The 15400-nt window shown below is 39.4% G+C and overlaps 1 protein-coding gene across 3 annotated transcripts in view; it reads left to right on the plus strand.

Moving 5' to 3' along the window:
- Nucleotides 1-202: 202 nt before the first annotated feature.
- Nucleotides 203-15400, plus strand: part of MBTPS2 (membrane bound transcription factor peptidase, site 2) — a 39308-nt gene continuing 24110 nt past the window's right edge. For 2 of the 3 annotated variants that reach the window (XR_004297627.1, XM_032389542.1), the window contains exons 1-4: nt 204-459; nt 3616-3764; nt 6958-7198; nt 13727-13830. Coding sequence is in view for 2 of the 3 variants with exons in the window: in XM_032389542.1 (XP_032245433.1) it covers nt 385-459; nt 3616-3764; nt 6958-7198; nt 13727-13830 (569 nt within the window). In the remaining variant the exon portion in view is untranslated. Of the gene's footprint in view, nt 460-3615; nt 3765-6957; nt 7199-13726; nt 13831-15400 lie in introns of all 3 variants that reach the window. The other variant, XM_032389541.1, reaches the window with a different exon arrangement.

Consider the following 15400-nt stretch of genomic DNA (forward strand, 5'->3'; position numbering starts at 1 on the left):
GAAGACTCCAAATTCTCACTAGCTTAAAAGGAACAGCAAACCCCAGACCAGAACCGGAGACAACAGTGAGCCAACAGCAGGGAGGGCCAAAGCCTAAGAAATCGCTAGAGGGCTGGGAGCCGGTGTCGAGCAAACGCCCACACCCCGGCGCCCGGGTGTCCCACGAAAATAAGCACCCGCCCCCTTTTCCGGTGCGCACATGGCCGTCTCTGTGTGCCTTCCGAAGGGCCCGGGGGGAAACGGAGCCACTGCGAGAAAGGAACCGGCGGCAGCTTGGTTCCTGCGCGGATGCTGGGGCTGTAGGCGCCGCGCTTTCGGCTCGTTGCGGCTCACAGGGAAGAGGACGCCGGGGCTCGCTTTCCCTCCGCTGCCTCCGCCACTGCCATGATTCCAGTGTCGCTGGTGGTAGTGGTGGTGGGCGGCTGGACTGCCGTCTACCTGACCGACTTGGTACTGAAGGTGAGGGCCTCGGGCCTAAAGCCCAAGCCCGCGGTGTCCAGGGTCGGGCGCAAGGCCCGAGGCCTTTTCTCTTCCCCTGCCTCGCGCCTCCCGGGCTGGAAGCTGCGCGGCCAGTATCCACGTGCGCTTTTCCGCGTGGCGCCCGGGCCCCGTGGAGTAAATAAAACGGCGGACCGCGGCAGGGGTGTGGCGGTCTGCGCAGCTGCCGCAGTCGCATTGCGGGGCGGTGCAGGCCCCGCCGCTTTCGGGTCCTGCCCGGGAGGCGCCAGTAGTGGGCTCGGGAGGGTCAGGGCTTTGCCAGACCCCGCGGCAGTGCACCTGGGAGGAAAATAAAAAGTCGGCCTAGGAAAGGCATTGTTCTCCCTCGTTGTCTTTTAAGGCCACGACCCTCCAAAGACTGTGGTACTGGAATGAATCTAAATCAAGTTGTGTTTTAGACCAGCGGGCTCGAACTTTAAAGTGCATACAGTCATTTGGGGTTCCGGTTAAAATTGCTTTCTGATTCAGCAGGTTTGGGGCGGGGCCTAAGATTCTACATTTGTAACCAGTTCCCAGGTGCTACAGTGTTGTTAGTCTACAGACCAAACTTCAAAGTAGCATACTCAGGTAACAAGGATTTAAATAACTAGTTTCTGACCACTACAATTCTAATTTGCACCCTGTACCCACTTCTTCACACTAATCTCCTTCCCCCACCCCACACGTACATCCCGGGTGGGCGGTCCACTTTTCAGCTGTTTGGGAAGGGTAGCAAAAATTATGCACAATTGTCTGACCACATGTTTCAAGCAACCTTTGAAATTGAATGGGGGGGTGAAGGTAACAATAAAGTCATTACAACATGCAGATTTTATTCCACAGTACAGTTCTCGAGTGTTTAATAAAACCTTCATGTTATGAATACCGTTTTAAATAGAGTATTACAGTTTAGTATTGTGTGTTTTAGGTGTAACAGTAAAATGAAATACTTGTGCTTCTTTGTTGGATTTGAACTTACAAAGTGAGGAGGTTTTACAGTAGAGTCCTTAGAGCAAGGGCTGGGTTCAGCCACTTCCCAGCCTTTGTGACCTTGGCTAAATTACTCTCTGTGCCTCGGTTTCTTAATCTTCAAAATGGAGGTAATAATGGTAAGGATCTTCTGAGATTGTAGAGAGGATTACATTAGTTCATGTACATAAAGCTTTGCTACTCAACCTAAAATTCAAGTACCAGCAGCACTTGCATCATCTGGGAACTTGTCAGAAATGTAGAATCTCAGGCCTTATCTCGGACCTACAGAAATCAGAATCTGCATCTTTACAAGATCCTTAGGTGCTTCCTCTGCAGGTACTTGGCATAGTGTTTAGCGTATAGCAGTACCAGCCACTGCTTCTTTCAACAGTGATTTTGTTGTTTAGAAAAAACAAAACCACGTGATTTCTTCATGTTGCATATGTGACAAAAGTCCAAAATAAAAAGAACTTTTCAAACCTCTACAGTCTCTGGTCAAGTGTGTGAGGTGATCAGGTTACTTCACTTTCAGTAACTTCACTTCGGGTCACTTCACTTTCAGCCCCTAGTTCTCCAACAGAGCACTATTCCTTGAGCAAAAGACCTAACCGTCACTCAGAGTATCTGCCTGGGGAATGGAGAAACCTCAAGTTTTAGGAGTCTGCACCTTCAGCTTCTCTGCTTCCAACTTGGTCTGCTGTTCCACGTTTGGTTCTTCGAAGATTTCCTTAGTAGACATATACTGAAGGGGTGTGTCACTCTACTTTTCCAAGTCCTGGAAAACAAGCAAGTTTTTAAAACTTCACCTGAAGACTGAGAACAGAGAACATTACAGATCCAAAGGCGAAGAGATACCTATATTCAGTCAGGTCATTTATGACTGATACGGCTGAAATACCCTTCTAGAGACAAATTTCTCGAATGGATGAGCATCAATATGACAAAATACTTAACTGTACTTTCTGTAACTGAGGGATAATAGGGGTCAGTGTCAGGGTATATAAAACAAAATCGTACATTACGCAAGGACTTCAGACTTCCCTAAAGATAGAACTCTTGTTAAGCTGTGTATAGCAGCTATCCCCTCAACCCTGGAAAACGTAAGTTACTAAGACCCAAGATGGCTTTACGTAAGTTTTGTACTTTTAAATGATAAAAGGCAGCTTAATTTCTTAGGGTTGTTGCTCATAAGAGGATAGAAAGCACTGATTCCATCTAACTCGTCCCCTGTGTTGGATTGGTTGGGGGTCTTTTTAAATTATAGCACAAGACCTCTTTTTATTGTAACAAGGCTTCTAGAACTCTTCTGTCTAGTGTGGTAGCCACTAACTACGTGTAGTCATGGAGCATTTGAGATGGCACTAGTCCACGTTGAAATGTGCAGTAACACTGGATTCAAAGGCTTACATACAAATAAGTAAATGGAATGTAAAATATTTCAATAGTTTATTACATGTTGAAATGATAATATCTTAGATATTTTTAGTTTAAAAATATATTTAAATTAATCTGTTTCCGTTTACTTTTTAAAATTCAGCTACTAGAAAATTTAAAATTATATGTGTGTTTTGCATTTGTGGCTCACATATTTCTGTTGGACAGTGCTCCTCTAAGCAGAGCTCAGCAAGCTTTTTCTGTAAAGGGCCAGATGATAAGTATTTTAGGCTTTGTGAGCCACATAGCATCTCTGTCACATATTCTTGGTTTTTGTTGTCTTTTTTTACAATCCCTTAAAAATGTAGAAACCATCCTTAGTTCACAGGCTATACAAAAACAGGCTGTATTATGGGGTCCCTGGCTGTCTCAGTCGATAGAACATGTGACTTGATCTCAGGGGTCATGAGTTTGAGCCCCACATTGGACATAGAGATTACTTTAAAAAAAAGAAAGAAAGAAAGGAAAGAAAGAAAGAAAGAAAAAGAAAGATAGAAAAACAGGGTGTAGGCCACATTTAACCCATGGGCCATAGTTTGCCAGACCCTAACCTCAACAGACCAGCTAGTCTGAGACCTTTAATATCCTGAAGAATAAACATAAAGCTTTTAAATTGTAAGTATCTGGACAGTCAGTATTTTGCTTTCCTATAGAAAAGACTTTTTTGATTTTCTTAAACTTCATACATGTTCTTCAAAACTGAGTGATGTCGAACTTTTCTTTCTCTCCTAGTCATCTGTGTATTTTAAGCATTCTTATGAAGACTGGCTGGAAAACAACGGATTGAGCATCTCCCCTTTTCACATAAGATGGCAAACTGCTGTTTTCAATCGTGCCTTTTACAGTTGGGGACGGCGGAAAGCAAGGATGCTTTACCAGTGGTATTCTTCATTTTCTTTTTTTTGTTTAAATCAGTCGTTGTGATCATGAGAAATGCTTGTTGAATGAACTGTTTCCATTATTTTCCAATCTGCTGAGTTTTAAAATGGTAGTATAAAACTTTTCTGGTTTTGTATAAACTTAGGAGATTACATCATTGTACTTTTGCATACATCAAAAATCAAGGTTCTATATCTTGATCTGGGTGGTAGATACATGGGTGCACATGTAAAAATTCTGTGAGCTGTATGTATGAGACTTGTGCAGTTTACCGTGTAAGTTATACACTACTAGAAATGCAAAAACAAAAGAAATGCAAAAAAAAGATTGGAGCATTTTCTATCAGGAAACTAATTCTGCAGAATTCTGTCCCCTGTCATCACACATAGAAACAATGGTCCAGGGAGTCATAGGATGCCCAGAAGTCTGCAGGCTTTTCCCTATACTTCTTTTGTGATACCCCTCCAGGAGAATGATATTTAAAATATTTCACAACCAGTAAGGCATATACACAAACCAATTGGGAAAATGGCCAGCCAGATTGTAGCAGCAGGGTTCTGGAGTCCCCTGGCCATGCCAGGCATACCCCTTTAGTTTAACAAATTTCTTCAATCGAGGAGCATATAGTGTTTATTGTTAAGAGGTTCATAATGATCTCTGGGACACCGTAGAGACTGACAGGTTTTGTAGTTGGCAGAATTTCTAGTGTGGGCATAGGAGGCCTTTGTCCAAATTCCTTTTTGCTAGAAATTTAGCTCCAAATGCAATAGAGCTAAATGTAAATAATCAGATCATTAAAAAGCAAAATATGTAATAGTGAATCAAACAAAATAGAAAGAAATTATAAAGAGCAGAAATCAGTGAAATAAAAACTATACAGAAAGAAAGTCAGCAAAGCCAAGTGTTGGTTCTTTGAAAAGATTGATAAAACTAATAAACCCCTTCCATAATTATGAAGAAGAAAATACAAGTAACAAAATCAGAATTGAATGGTTAGTATAAAAAAGATAAAAAGCAGTAAGCATTAGCAAGGATGCAGAGAAAAGGGAACCTAGTGCTCTGTTGATGGTAATATAAACTGGTGCAACCACTGTGGAAAACAATATGGAGGTTTGTCAAAAAAAATGAACTAAAATACCAGCATATGGTAGCTACACTTGTGGTGAACACAGGTATAAACTTGTTGAATTACTATGCTGTACAGTAAAACTAATGTAACATTGTATGTCAACTATACTTCAATTTTAAAAAATTAAAAAAAAAATACCATATGATCCAGTAATTCCACTACTGGATATTTAGCCAAAGGAAACAAAAACACTAATTCAAAAAGATAGATGCACCCCTATGTTTATTGCAGCATTATTTACCATAGCTCTGATATAGAAGCAGCCCAAGTGTCCATCAAGAGATGAATGGAGGGGTGCCTGGGTGGCTCAGTTAAGTGTCCAACTCTTGATTTCAGCTCAGGTCATGATCTCAGGGTTGTGAGTTCGAGCCCTGTGTCACGCTGTGCACTGGGTGTGGAGCCTGCTTAAGACTCTCCTTCTCCCTCTGCCTCTTGCCACCACCCCTTGTTCTCGCCCCCCGCCTCTCAAAAAAAAATAATAAATAATAATAAAAGCTTAAAAAAAAAAGACGAATGGAGGTGCTCTTCGGTGGCTCAGTCAGTTGATCGTCCGACTCTTGGTTTCAGCTCGGATCATGATCTCATTGATCCTGGGATCGAGCCCTGCTTCGGCTCCACACTCAGCAGGGAGTCTGCTCGAGGATTCTCTCCCTCTGCCCCTCCCCCCACTCGCTCTCTCATTCTCCCTCCCTCTCTCTCTCTCTAGAATGAATAAATAAATCTTTTTAAAGAAAGATGAATGGATAAAGAGGGTGTGGTATATATACATAATGGAATATTAGCCATAAAAAAGAATGAGATCTTCCATTTGCAACAACATGGATGGACCTAGAGGGTATTATTATAAGTGAAATAAATTAGACAGGGCCAGACAAATACTGTATGATTCCACTTATATGTAAAAACAAAACAAATGAACAGCCAAACAAAAACTAAGCAGAGTCTTAATACAGAGAACAAACTGTTAGTTGCCGGACAGGAGGTAGGCAGGGGTATGGGTGAAATAAGTAAAGGGGATTAAGAGGTACAAATTTTCAGTTACAAAATAAGTCACAGAGATGAAAAGTACAGCATAGGGAATATAGTCAATAATACTGTAATGATATTGTATGATGACTACACTTAGCATGGTGAGTATTGAATAATGTATAGAATCGATATGTTGTATATCTGAAACTAGTATGTTAATTGTACTTCAATTTAAAAAAATCAGAATTGAGAAAAAGGAACATTACTGCCTATTCCATAGATGTTTTTAAAAAATGAAACTATTGTGAACAATTCTATGCCTATACATTTGACAATTTAGATGAAACAGACAAGTTCCTTGAAAAACACAACTTATAAAAAGTTAGAAAATATGGGGCGCCCAGGTGGCTCAGTTGGTTGGGCACCTGCCTTCGGCTCAGCTCATGATCCTGGAGTCCTGGGATCAAGTCCCGCATCGGCTCCCTGCTCAGCGGGGAGCCTGCTTCTCCCTCTCCCTCTGCTGCTCCCCCCGCTTGTGCGCGCGCTCGCTCTCTCTCTCTCTCTCTCTGGCAAATAAATAAATAAAATCTTTTTAAAAAAAAAGTTAGAAAATGTAATAGATTATTCCCAACTATAGAAGGGTAATTTGTAATTATTGAAACTGTTGTTAAAGTTTACCATGTTAATATTTAAGCTCATCACAAAATATAGCTAAAATAAAATGCAAACAAAAGAATTGGTAGGGGAAAAAAGAAATGGATGTCTATAATGTCAAAAGAGCTTTTGTAATTATATGAGAACGAGATCAAAACAATTCTATGTAAATGGGCAAAAGACATGAGAGGAAAGAAACTTTTTATTGGGAACAGTATTCAGCCTCTTCAGCTATGAGAGAATTATAAACTATTACAGCTGCTTAGAGAGATCAGTGCCTGTGCTTCAGTCACATACCTGAAGTTCAGGTAGGAAAACAAGGCAGAAGTAGTGAAATTTTTAGCCATTATTTTGAAGCTATGAAATGTGGCTGGTCGATGAATTTGTTAACCCACGAATTGTAAGGAATTGTGTGTTTATGTGATTTTGTTTCCTCCCGACAGGTTCAATTTTGGAATGGTGTTTGGCGTAATTGCCATGTTCAGCTCTTTTTTCCTCCTCGGGAAAACGCTAATGCAGACTTTGGCACAGATGATGGCTGACTCTCCCTCTTCTTATTCTTCCTCCTCTTCCTCCTCTTCCTCTTCCTCCTCTTCCTCTGCTTCTTCCTCTTCATCATCTTCCTCTTCCTCTTCCTCTTCCTCCTCCTCCTCACTTCACAATGAGCAAGTGCTACAAGTTGTGGTAAGTACCTTCTTTTTGCTTTTTAAGTTTATTGCAACACGAATATAAGGTATTTCTTCTGGCTAGCATAACTCCTCTCCATATTATAAATATGGAAATAGATGAAAAGTCTCATTTCTCAAATTACCTGCTTAAACAAAAATATTAATGGGAATCTAGCAAAGATTTGTTGCAATATGTAGTAGCAGCAGTAGTAATAGAACAAATGCACCACCATCAAGATTGTCAACAGTTATACAGATACTTGATTCAATTCATGTTGTCTTCTCGAGGTGTTAAATGATTGTTTCTATCAAGGAATGAGGTGACCTATTTAAGATCTCTATACTGTATAAATAAATTGCATTTTAACCCTGTGTAAAGTGTTCCCTTTTCCTCTTCATGGCTTTCAGACTCTAAGCAATAATATCCTTTTATTTAAAGATATAAGACCTTCAGTAATCACTGTGATTTCCTGATGTGAAGAATAATGTGCTGAGTTTTACTCCTTTACTCCTTTATAAGCTATTTATAATAATTCTCACTTGAAAGCACATGTATAAACCTATATCTTATTGATGCATGTCTCCAGAGTGTGGAAGGGTGCTTTACCATTGACTAACTTTTATTTCAAATTTTTTACATGTATTGTTTTTATTTCCATGAGTCATGGGTGTTATGTTCTTAATCATGCTCTTATTAATGGAATAGACTATTTAAGAGCTAGTTACTGATTTTTTTTTAACTCTTCTTTTTGTGGTTTCTACTAGGCTGGGCCACTATGGATAGATTTAGAAGTCATTTGTAGAGAATGATAATGAATCTCTCCTATGGTCATAGCTCTTTTTTAGAGGTTCAAAGGATTCGCCAGGTGAGGCCTCAGAAGAGATGATTTATTTCTTCGACATTTACTAAATGTATTCTGCCTACTGGCCCTATGCTGAATCCTGCTTATATGGGGAACAAAATCCAATCCTAGCACTCATGGAGCATTCAGTCTAGAGGGAGAGCTGGCGTGATTGTGCTACAATTGGACAGAGTACCAGGTACTATGGCACAGAGAAGAGGCATGCTGAGATGTCCCTGGCCCTGGGAAGAGAGGAGAGGAGAGCTTCAAGGGAAGGGTGAGGAGACTCCCCATAGCCTCTAAGGAAAGCTGGCAGTTGAGCATCCCAGTAACAGAGAGAAGCATATTTGCCTATTAAAGATCTCTATACCGTATAAATAAATTGCATTTTAACCCTATGTAAAGTGTTCCCCTTTAGGGAGGGGGGAATAATAGAGTAATAATAACAGTGCTTCCTGTGTGAGGTTTTTGTGCCCATTTTATTTTATTCTTGCAACAATCTAGAGATAAGTATCTCATCACAGATGAGAAAACCAAGGAAGGGAGATGTTAAGCCACTTGCCTGTAGTCACAGCTTGTATATGGTGGGCCCAATGTTCACCCACCACTGACCTCAGAGCCATTATGCTCTACTCCCTAAAGAGGGGCTAGTTTTAAGGAAACACTTCCAAAGACCAGTAATTCTTCAAGGAACTATAAAGTAACTTTCACCTGTGTCTAGGTGGTATATTGGCGTATGGTATATGGTACAGGAGATAAGATGGGAAATAGAGATAGGGTCTGGGTTATGAAAAGACCATTCTAAAAAGGTTTTTTTTGTGGGGGGTATCTGGCTGGCTCATTAAGGCTGGAGTCATCCTAAACTCCCAGTCTACACAATTGGTTATTGTTTGCTAAAGAAGAGATAGTAGAAAAAGAAGCAGGTTGGGAGGAAATGTGATCATTCACCTGTCTGCCTGCTAGGATTAGAATGGCAAAGTGTTATTATTATTTCTTCTTTCTGCTTCTCAGTTTATTCAAAGAGTTCACAAAAATATTGACTCTGTTAGGAGAGTCATGCTTCAGAACCATGAAAAAGCTGTCCTCTGTAGTCCACTGTGCATATTTATGTGTACATTTAAGAATGTTATGTCTTCTGGCTTTAATATGGGTTCTTGTAGCTCAGAGAAGGTACTTTCTATTTACATTATAATTCCTACAGCCTCATTCAGTATTAATTCCCAAAAACCTGGCACTCTGTGTCATTGAGAGATCAGAATTCTGGTACATCTAATACCCTGTGTGATCATGGCCAAGACAGATGGGCAGTCACATACTGTTGCCAGCAAATAAGACCTACCATCTGTTAGTATAGTCACATACTCAAATCCTTACCTTATCTCATCATTACATCCGTAAAATAATAAAGCAAAAGGGGCGCCTGGATGGCTCAGTTGGTTAAGCATCCAACTCTTGATTTCGGCTCAGGTCATGATATCAGGGTTATGAGATCAAGCCCTGTGTTGGGCTGTGTGCTCAGCATGGAGTCTGCTTGAGATTCTCTCTCTCCCTCTCCCCCTCCCCCTGCTGATGCTCTCTCTCTCGGATGCGTGCATGTGCATGCGCACGCACACTCTCAAATAAAATCTTTTAAAAATAATAATAAAGCAAAGGAACCAATGTCCTATTGAATCAAGCCTACTGATGTATTTGAAATAAAGGTAAAATAAGATGGATACTTGTAGAGAGTGTGTATAAGAATTAATCTTAAGTACATAAGTTTAGAAGAGGGGTCAGAGAAAAGGAAACTAGTGATCTGAACAGGCAGACCCCTAACAACATGGAAACAGAGCAGGTATGTAGAAGAGCATACCCTGATATTCTTTTTTTTTTTTTTAAGATTTTATTTATTTATTTGACAGAGAGAGATAGCGAGAGCAGGGACACAAGCAGGGAGAGTGAGAGGAGAAGCAGGCTTCCCACGGAGCAGGGAGCCCGATGCGGGGCTTGATCCCAGGACCCCAGGATCATGACCTGAGCCAAAGGCAGCCGCTTAACGACTGAGCCACCCAGGCACCCCATCCTGATATTCTTAGAAAGAGTTGCTTAGTAGGGGCTGAGTAAAGAGAACTTCAGATAAGGAGCATCATAAAAATATTCATACATTTTGACCATTTATTTACACATCTAGGACTCTAGTTTTAAGGAAACACTTCCAAATATGGAAAAAAAGTATTCATCAAATTCTTCTCCTAACATTATTTATTATTACGAAGAATTAGAAACAATCACAATGTGTAATTGAGGAATGCTTAAGTTACGGGATTGTCATACAGGGAAATATTATGCATACATTAAAAATGAAGATTATGAAAACTAGTTTCATAACTAAGGAAAGACACTTGCAATTTATGAATTTAGAAAGTGATCCCTGCAACATGGTTTGAATCTCCTCTTCAGTTACTAAAGGAGACTTAAAAGTGAAATTCCTCTGTGCACAAAAATAAATTCCAATTGAATTAAAATTGACACACAAAATCATAAGACCTTGAAAGATAAAAAACGGGTTTCTGCTATATGAACACAGAATTAGAATGACATAAGCGTAACACTAATGGCACAAACCATGAATATTGATAGCTTTGATGACAAAAATTTTTATATATCAAAAAACTAAAAGTAAAATAAAATTAAAAAGCAAAAGAACTTGGGAATACATCTGTGATATGTATTACAGAGGACTGATCGTTGATATTCGAAGTGATCTTCTAGAGCAATAAGAACAAAAGAACACTCTAGGAGAAAAAAATAGACAAGTCATGAGTAGACTACTCACAAAAGACCTATCAATGGTCAGAAGTAGGGGAAAAAATTGAGCTTTAATAATCATCAAAGAGGGGCGCCTGGGTGGCTCAGTCGTTAAGCATCTGCCTTCGGCTCAGGTAATGATCCCAGGGTCATGGGATCGAGCCCCGCATCGGGCTCCCTGCTCAGTGGGGAGTCTGCTTCTCCCTCTGCCTCTCCCCCTGCTTGTGTTCCCTCTCTCGCTGTGTCTCTCTCTGTCAAATAAATAAAATCTTTAAAAAAATAAAAATAAAAAATAATCATCAAAGAAATATAAATCAAACAGTGAGAAACTTTTTATTTCCCTCAAATTGCAGATTTGAAATATTTGAATAATATTACTTTGCCCAAGGTTATGGAAGGGTCTGCTTCTGGTGAACAGTTTGATATGTATCAAAGTCCTTTAAATTTTGTGTAATGATAGCATTTATTACTCTCCATGAAGCATAATATTAAACATGGGACAAGGATTATCTTATTTAATCCTCAAAATTACCCTTTTATGTAAATGTGGTTATTTCCATTTTAATAGTGAGGAAATTGCAATGTTGGGGGGAATAATCCAAACTTCCTTGAGGTCACTTTAGCTAGTTAGAGATGGATCCAGAATGTCAAAGAGCCAGAACCAACCATGCTTGTCTAAGAATTTATTCCCCCAAAATATTTGAATATATGTGTCCAAATAGGTTTATCACAGTATTTATAAGAGGAGAAACTTTTTATTTTTATTTTTTTTATTTTATTTTTATTTTTTTAAAGACTTTATTTGACAGAGAGAGACACAGAGAGAGAGGGAACACAAGCAGAGGGAGTGGGAGAGGCAGAAGCAGGCTTCCCGCCAAGCAGGGAGCCCGATGCGGGGCTCGATCCCAGGACCCTGGGATCATGACCTGAGCCGAAGGCAGACTACTCCTGAGCCACCCAGGTGCCCCGAGGAGAAACTTTTTAAACAATTATATGCCTAACAGTCTATTTTATAGAATGCAATACAAGTATTAAAAATCATGTTGAGCCAGAAAACACTCATGGAAAAATGTTTATGATACCATTAAGTGAAAGGGGCAGGTTTCAAAACCATATTTATAATAAAAGTATAATTTTTTAAAAATATATGTATATGAAAAGACTAGAAGGACATAAAACATTGAGAATGTTTTTTTTGTTTTGTGTTTTGGGATCAGGATTATAGGCTTCTGTTTCTCTGAGTTTTCCAGTTTATAATTAAAGTAATAATAAGACAGAGGAGGAATTTCCTCTAGAAGGATACTTTTAGGGTCCAACTCCTGGACTATGAGAAATAGATGCTCAGTATGTAAATAATATTAATGATGTGTGCCCCACTTAACCTAATTTATGGAATTTCTCCTTAACAGATGACAGAACTTGGGAATGATTATTTATCTTACAAGGCGATTCTTGGGTATCTAAAAAACTATACCATGCAGCCCTGACAATAGCAAACTTGCTTTGTGTATGCAGTGATACATGCACATCATCGTAGGAGCATGTGCTTGCAAGACAACTTCTGCTTCTTCACAGGTCCTTGATATGTCTGTATGTTCCAAAGAACTTACTTCCTGCATTAAATTTTAATATAATACTTATGTATCATTTTGATACTATTTTTCTGACCAATGTACTAGACAAATTTGATGGAATCAAAGAAATGGAGGTCATGGGGCACCTGGGTGGCTCAGTCGTTAAGCGTCTGCCTTCGGCTCGGGTCATGATCCCAGGGTCCTGGGATCGAGCCCCGCATCAGGCTCCCTGCTCGGCAGAGAGCCTGCTTCTCCCTCTCTCACTCTCCCTGCTTGTGTTCCTTCTCTCGCTGTCTCTCTCTCTGTCAAATAAATAAAATCTTTAAAAAAAAAAAAAAAAAAAAGAAATGGAGGTCATGGTGCTCCCACTCCCACACCAATGAGGCACTTGATTACACTACTCTTAATTACCAGTGCTCATGTAACTCAAGAATATTAAAATGAAAACTCATTGATGAGAGGCAGGAATATCCTATATTACTCACTTAAGTACTTGGAACCTTGCAATAACAATTCAGAGGAAGGACTAGGAATTGTAATAAGAATTTCCAAATCAGGCTTCTAGCCCCTGAGGATAGAACAGTTGCTGACTCTGTCACTGTCACTCCGCATTGCCTGACACTTTGCCAGGCTCCCTAATTCTTTCCCATGGTGAATACTTCAGGAAGCTAAAGTTTTTACTTTTTTTAAAGATTTTATTATTTATTTGACATAGAGAGAACATAAGCAGAGGGGAGGAGCAAGGGCAGAGGGAGAAGCAGGCTCCCAGCTGAGCAGGGAGCCCGATGCAGGGCTCGATCCCAGGACGCCAGGATCATGACCTGAGCCAAAGGCAGACGCTTAACCAACTGAGCCACCCAGGTGCCCCAGAGTTTCGACTTTTTAACCTGGTGTTTACTGTTATCTTTAGATTGGTGGTGTGCTTGTTCAAAAACTGCCTAGTTCAAAAAAACTGATGTTTTTACTTTTATTGTGATATAGTAGAGAAGTCAACCACTGCTATTCATATTACTTTTACTTTTTTAAAAAAAGATTTTATTTCTTTATTTGAGAAAGAGAGAACATAAGCAGGAGTGGGGGGCATGGGGGTGTGGATTCTCCAGCAGATTCAGTGCTGACCACCGAACCTGAAGTGGGGCTCGAGGCAGGACTCAATCTCATGACACTGAGATCATGACCTGAGCTGAAACCAAGAGTCAGATGCTTAACCAACTGAGCTACCCAGGCACCCCTACTTTTAGTTTCCAGAACCTTCAGCCTGGAAGTTTAAGCTTTAACATGGAGCGAACATCGTGGTTTCTTTGTGCCCATGTGTGTATTTATCATTGTGTCTGTGAACAGGTTCCTGGTATAAATTTACCTGTCAACCAACTGACCTATTTCTTCGCTGCAGTTCTCATTAGTGGTGTTGTACATGAAATTGGACATGGGATAGCAGCTATTAGGTAACATTTTTCTTTCTACTACATGTAAAAACTTTTTACTTAGGAGGATTTATTACTAAAATCTGCTAAATTTGATAGTTTTTTCTTTCTGTGGATATTGCCCAGTGCATATCCACATTATTTTGAGGTACCTTCTCTTTTATAATGATTAATATATTGATGAATATACTCAAATAACTATGTGCATATCTGTAATCTAGGTCTTCTACCCTTTGCCTTTTGCCAGCCTGGTTATATCTTCATGGTGCTTCAAGATTTTCATCAAACCCTGAAACCTAATCTTTATATTCATCATTAGGTCGGAATGATAACCACTACACTTGGAGACCACCCACCTGCCTTCTTAGTACTTTGTTTGACTTATTGGCTGAAATACTTTCCTGCTTCTACTCATGGTCTCTGCTGGCTAGAGCAAGAACATTGAAAGCTCTGGGTTTGTTAACAAATGTCATAGCCTATCTAGAAACCCAAGTAGAAGATAAGAGAGGATGAGATCTGGAACTTGCTTTAAGTATCATGCCCTGTTCTTGTCTTGACTACTCAAATGTATCATTGTAATTACACCTGAGCATTTTAAAGGCTCCTAAACTTATAAAGTTGTGATAAGGGAGCACAATGCCCCCTTCACTCCCACTGATAATTACTGCCATGGTGAACACACATACTGATGGGAATGTGTTTTATCCTCTGAGTATGTGGACCAGATAAAAGATTTTATAGAAGAAGATGTAATCACTTCTTATTACTTTCCATTTGCTTATGAACAAGAGTCTGTTGACTGCCGATAAACCCTCATCTTGACAGAGCATATGCTGTTACACAAGTGTGACATATAGTGGTTTAAGTGGGCAGCTACTTTTTTTTTTTTTAATCTCTCACCTTTGCTTCCTTATTTTTAGCATTGCAGCTTTTAGGGTTTTGCATATAAAATCATTGTTATTAACAGTTTAATACTTCAGTGTATGTTTGTGAAACAGTATGGGTAATCTTTTATAAAATCCAACTGCCAAGTGAAAGTGAATTTTACAGTCATATTCAGTACTAAATGACAGCACAATATATTTGGGGAATGGGTTTTTTTAGAGTAGCTGTTTGGTCTTATGAGGCTATTATATGTAATTCCATTTTTAGAGAATGAATTGATAAAAAAATAGTTCTCTTAAGGACAATTTGAGCATTATGCATATTTAAGTATACTTATTTTAACAATAATTCAACAGGAATACACTTAAATAAACCTCCACTTTTATGAATAATAGCTAAAACAGATATAAATATTTAGATACTTTACTTGAATTATATTTTCTTTTGTGTCCTTTTCTGACGAGATCGGGCGCGTTCAGGGTGGTATGGCCGTAGACATTTTGTGTCCTTTTCTGAAAATAATTCAGAGTAAACCATAAAAATGTTTTTCACTTAGTTTTTCACAGAAATATTAACCATTTCTTTATATATGTGACTAATTTCAAGTTATTTGCTCAGCATATTGGTTTCTAAAAGTTTTGAAGCTTTAAGCCTATTTCAGAATGCCCTTGTTTTACATAATGAAATTTCATAGATAACCAAATCT

This window comes from Phoca vitulina, unplaced genomic scaffold, assembly GCF_004348235.1.
Source record: "Phoca vitulina isolate PV1807 unplaced genomic scaffold, GSC_HSeal_1.0 scaffold55, whole genome shotgun sequence".
Classification (NCBI taxonomy): Eukaryota; Metazoa; Chordata; class Mammalia; order Carnivora; family Phocidae; genus Phoca; species Phoca vitulina.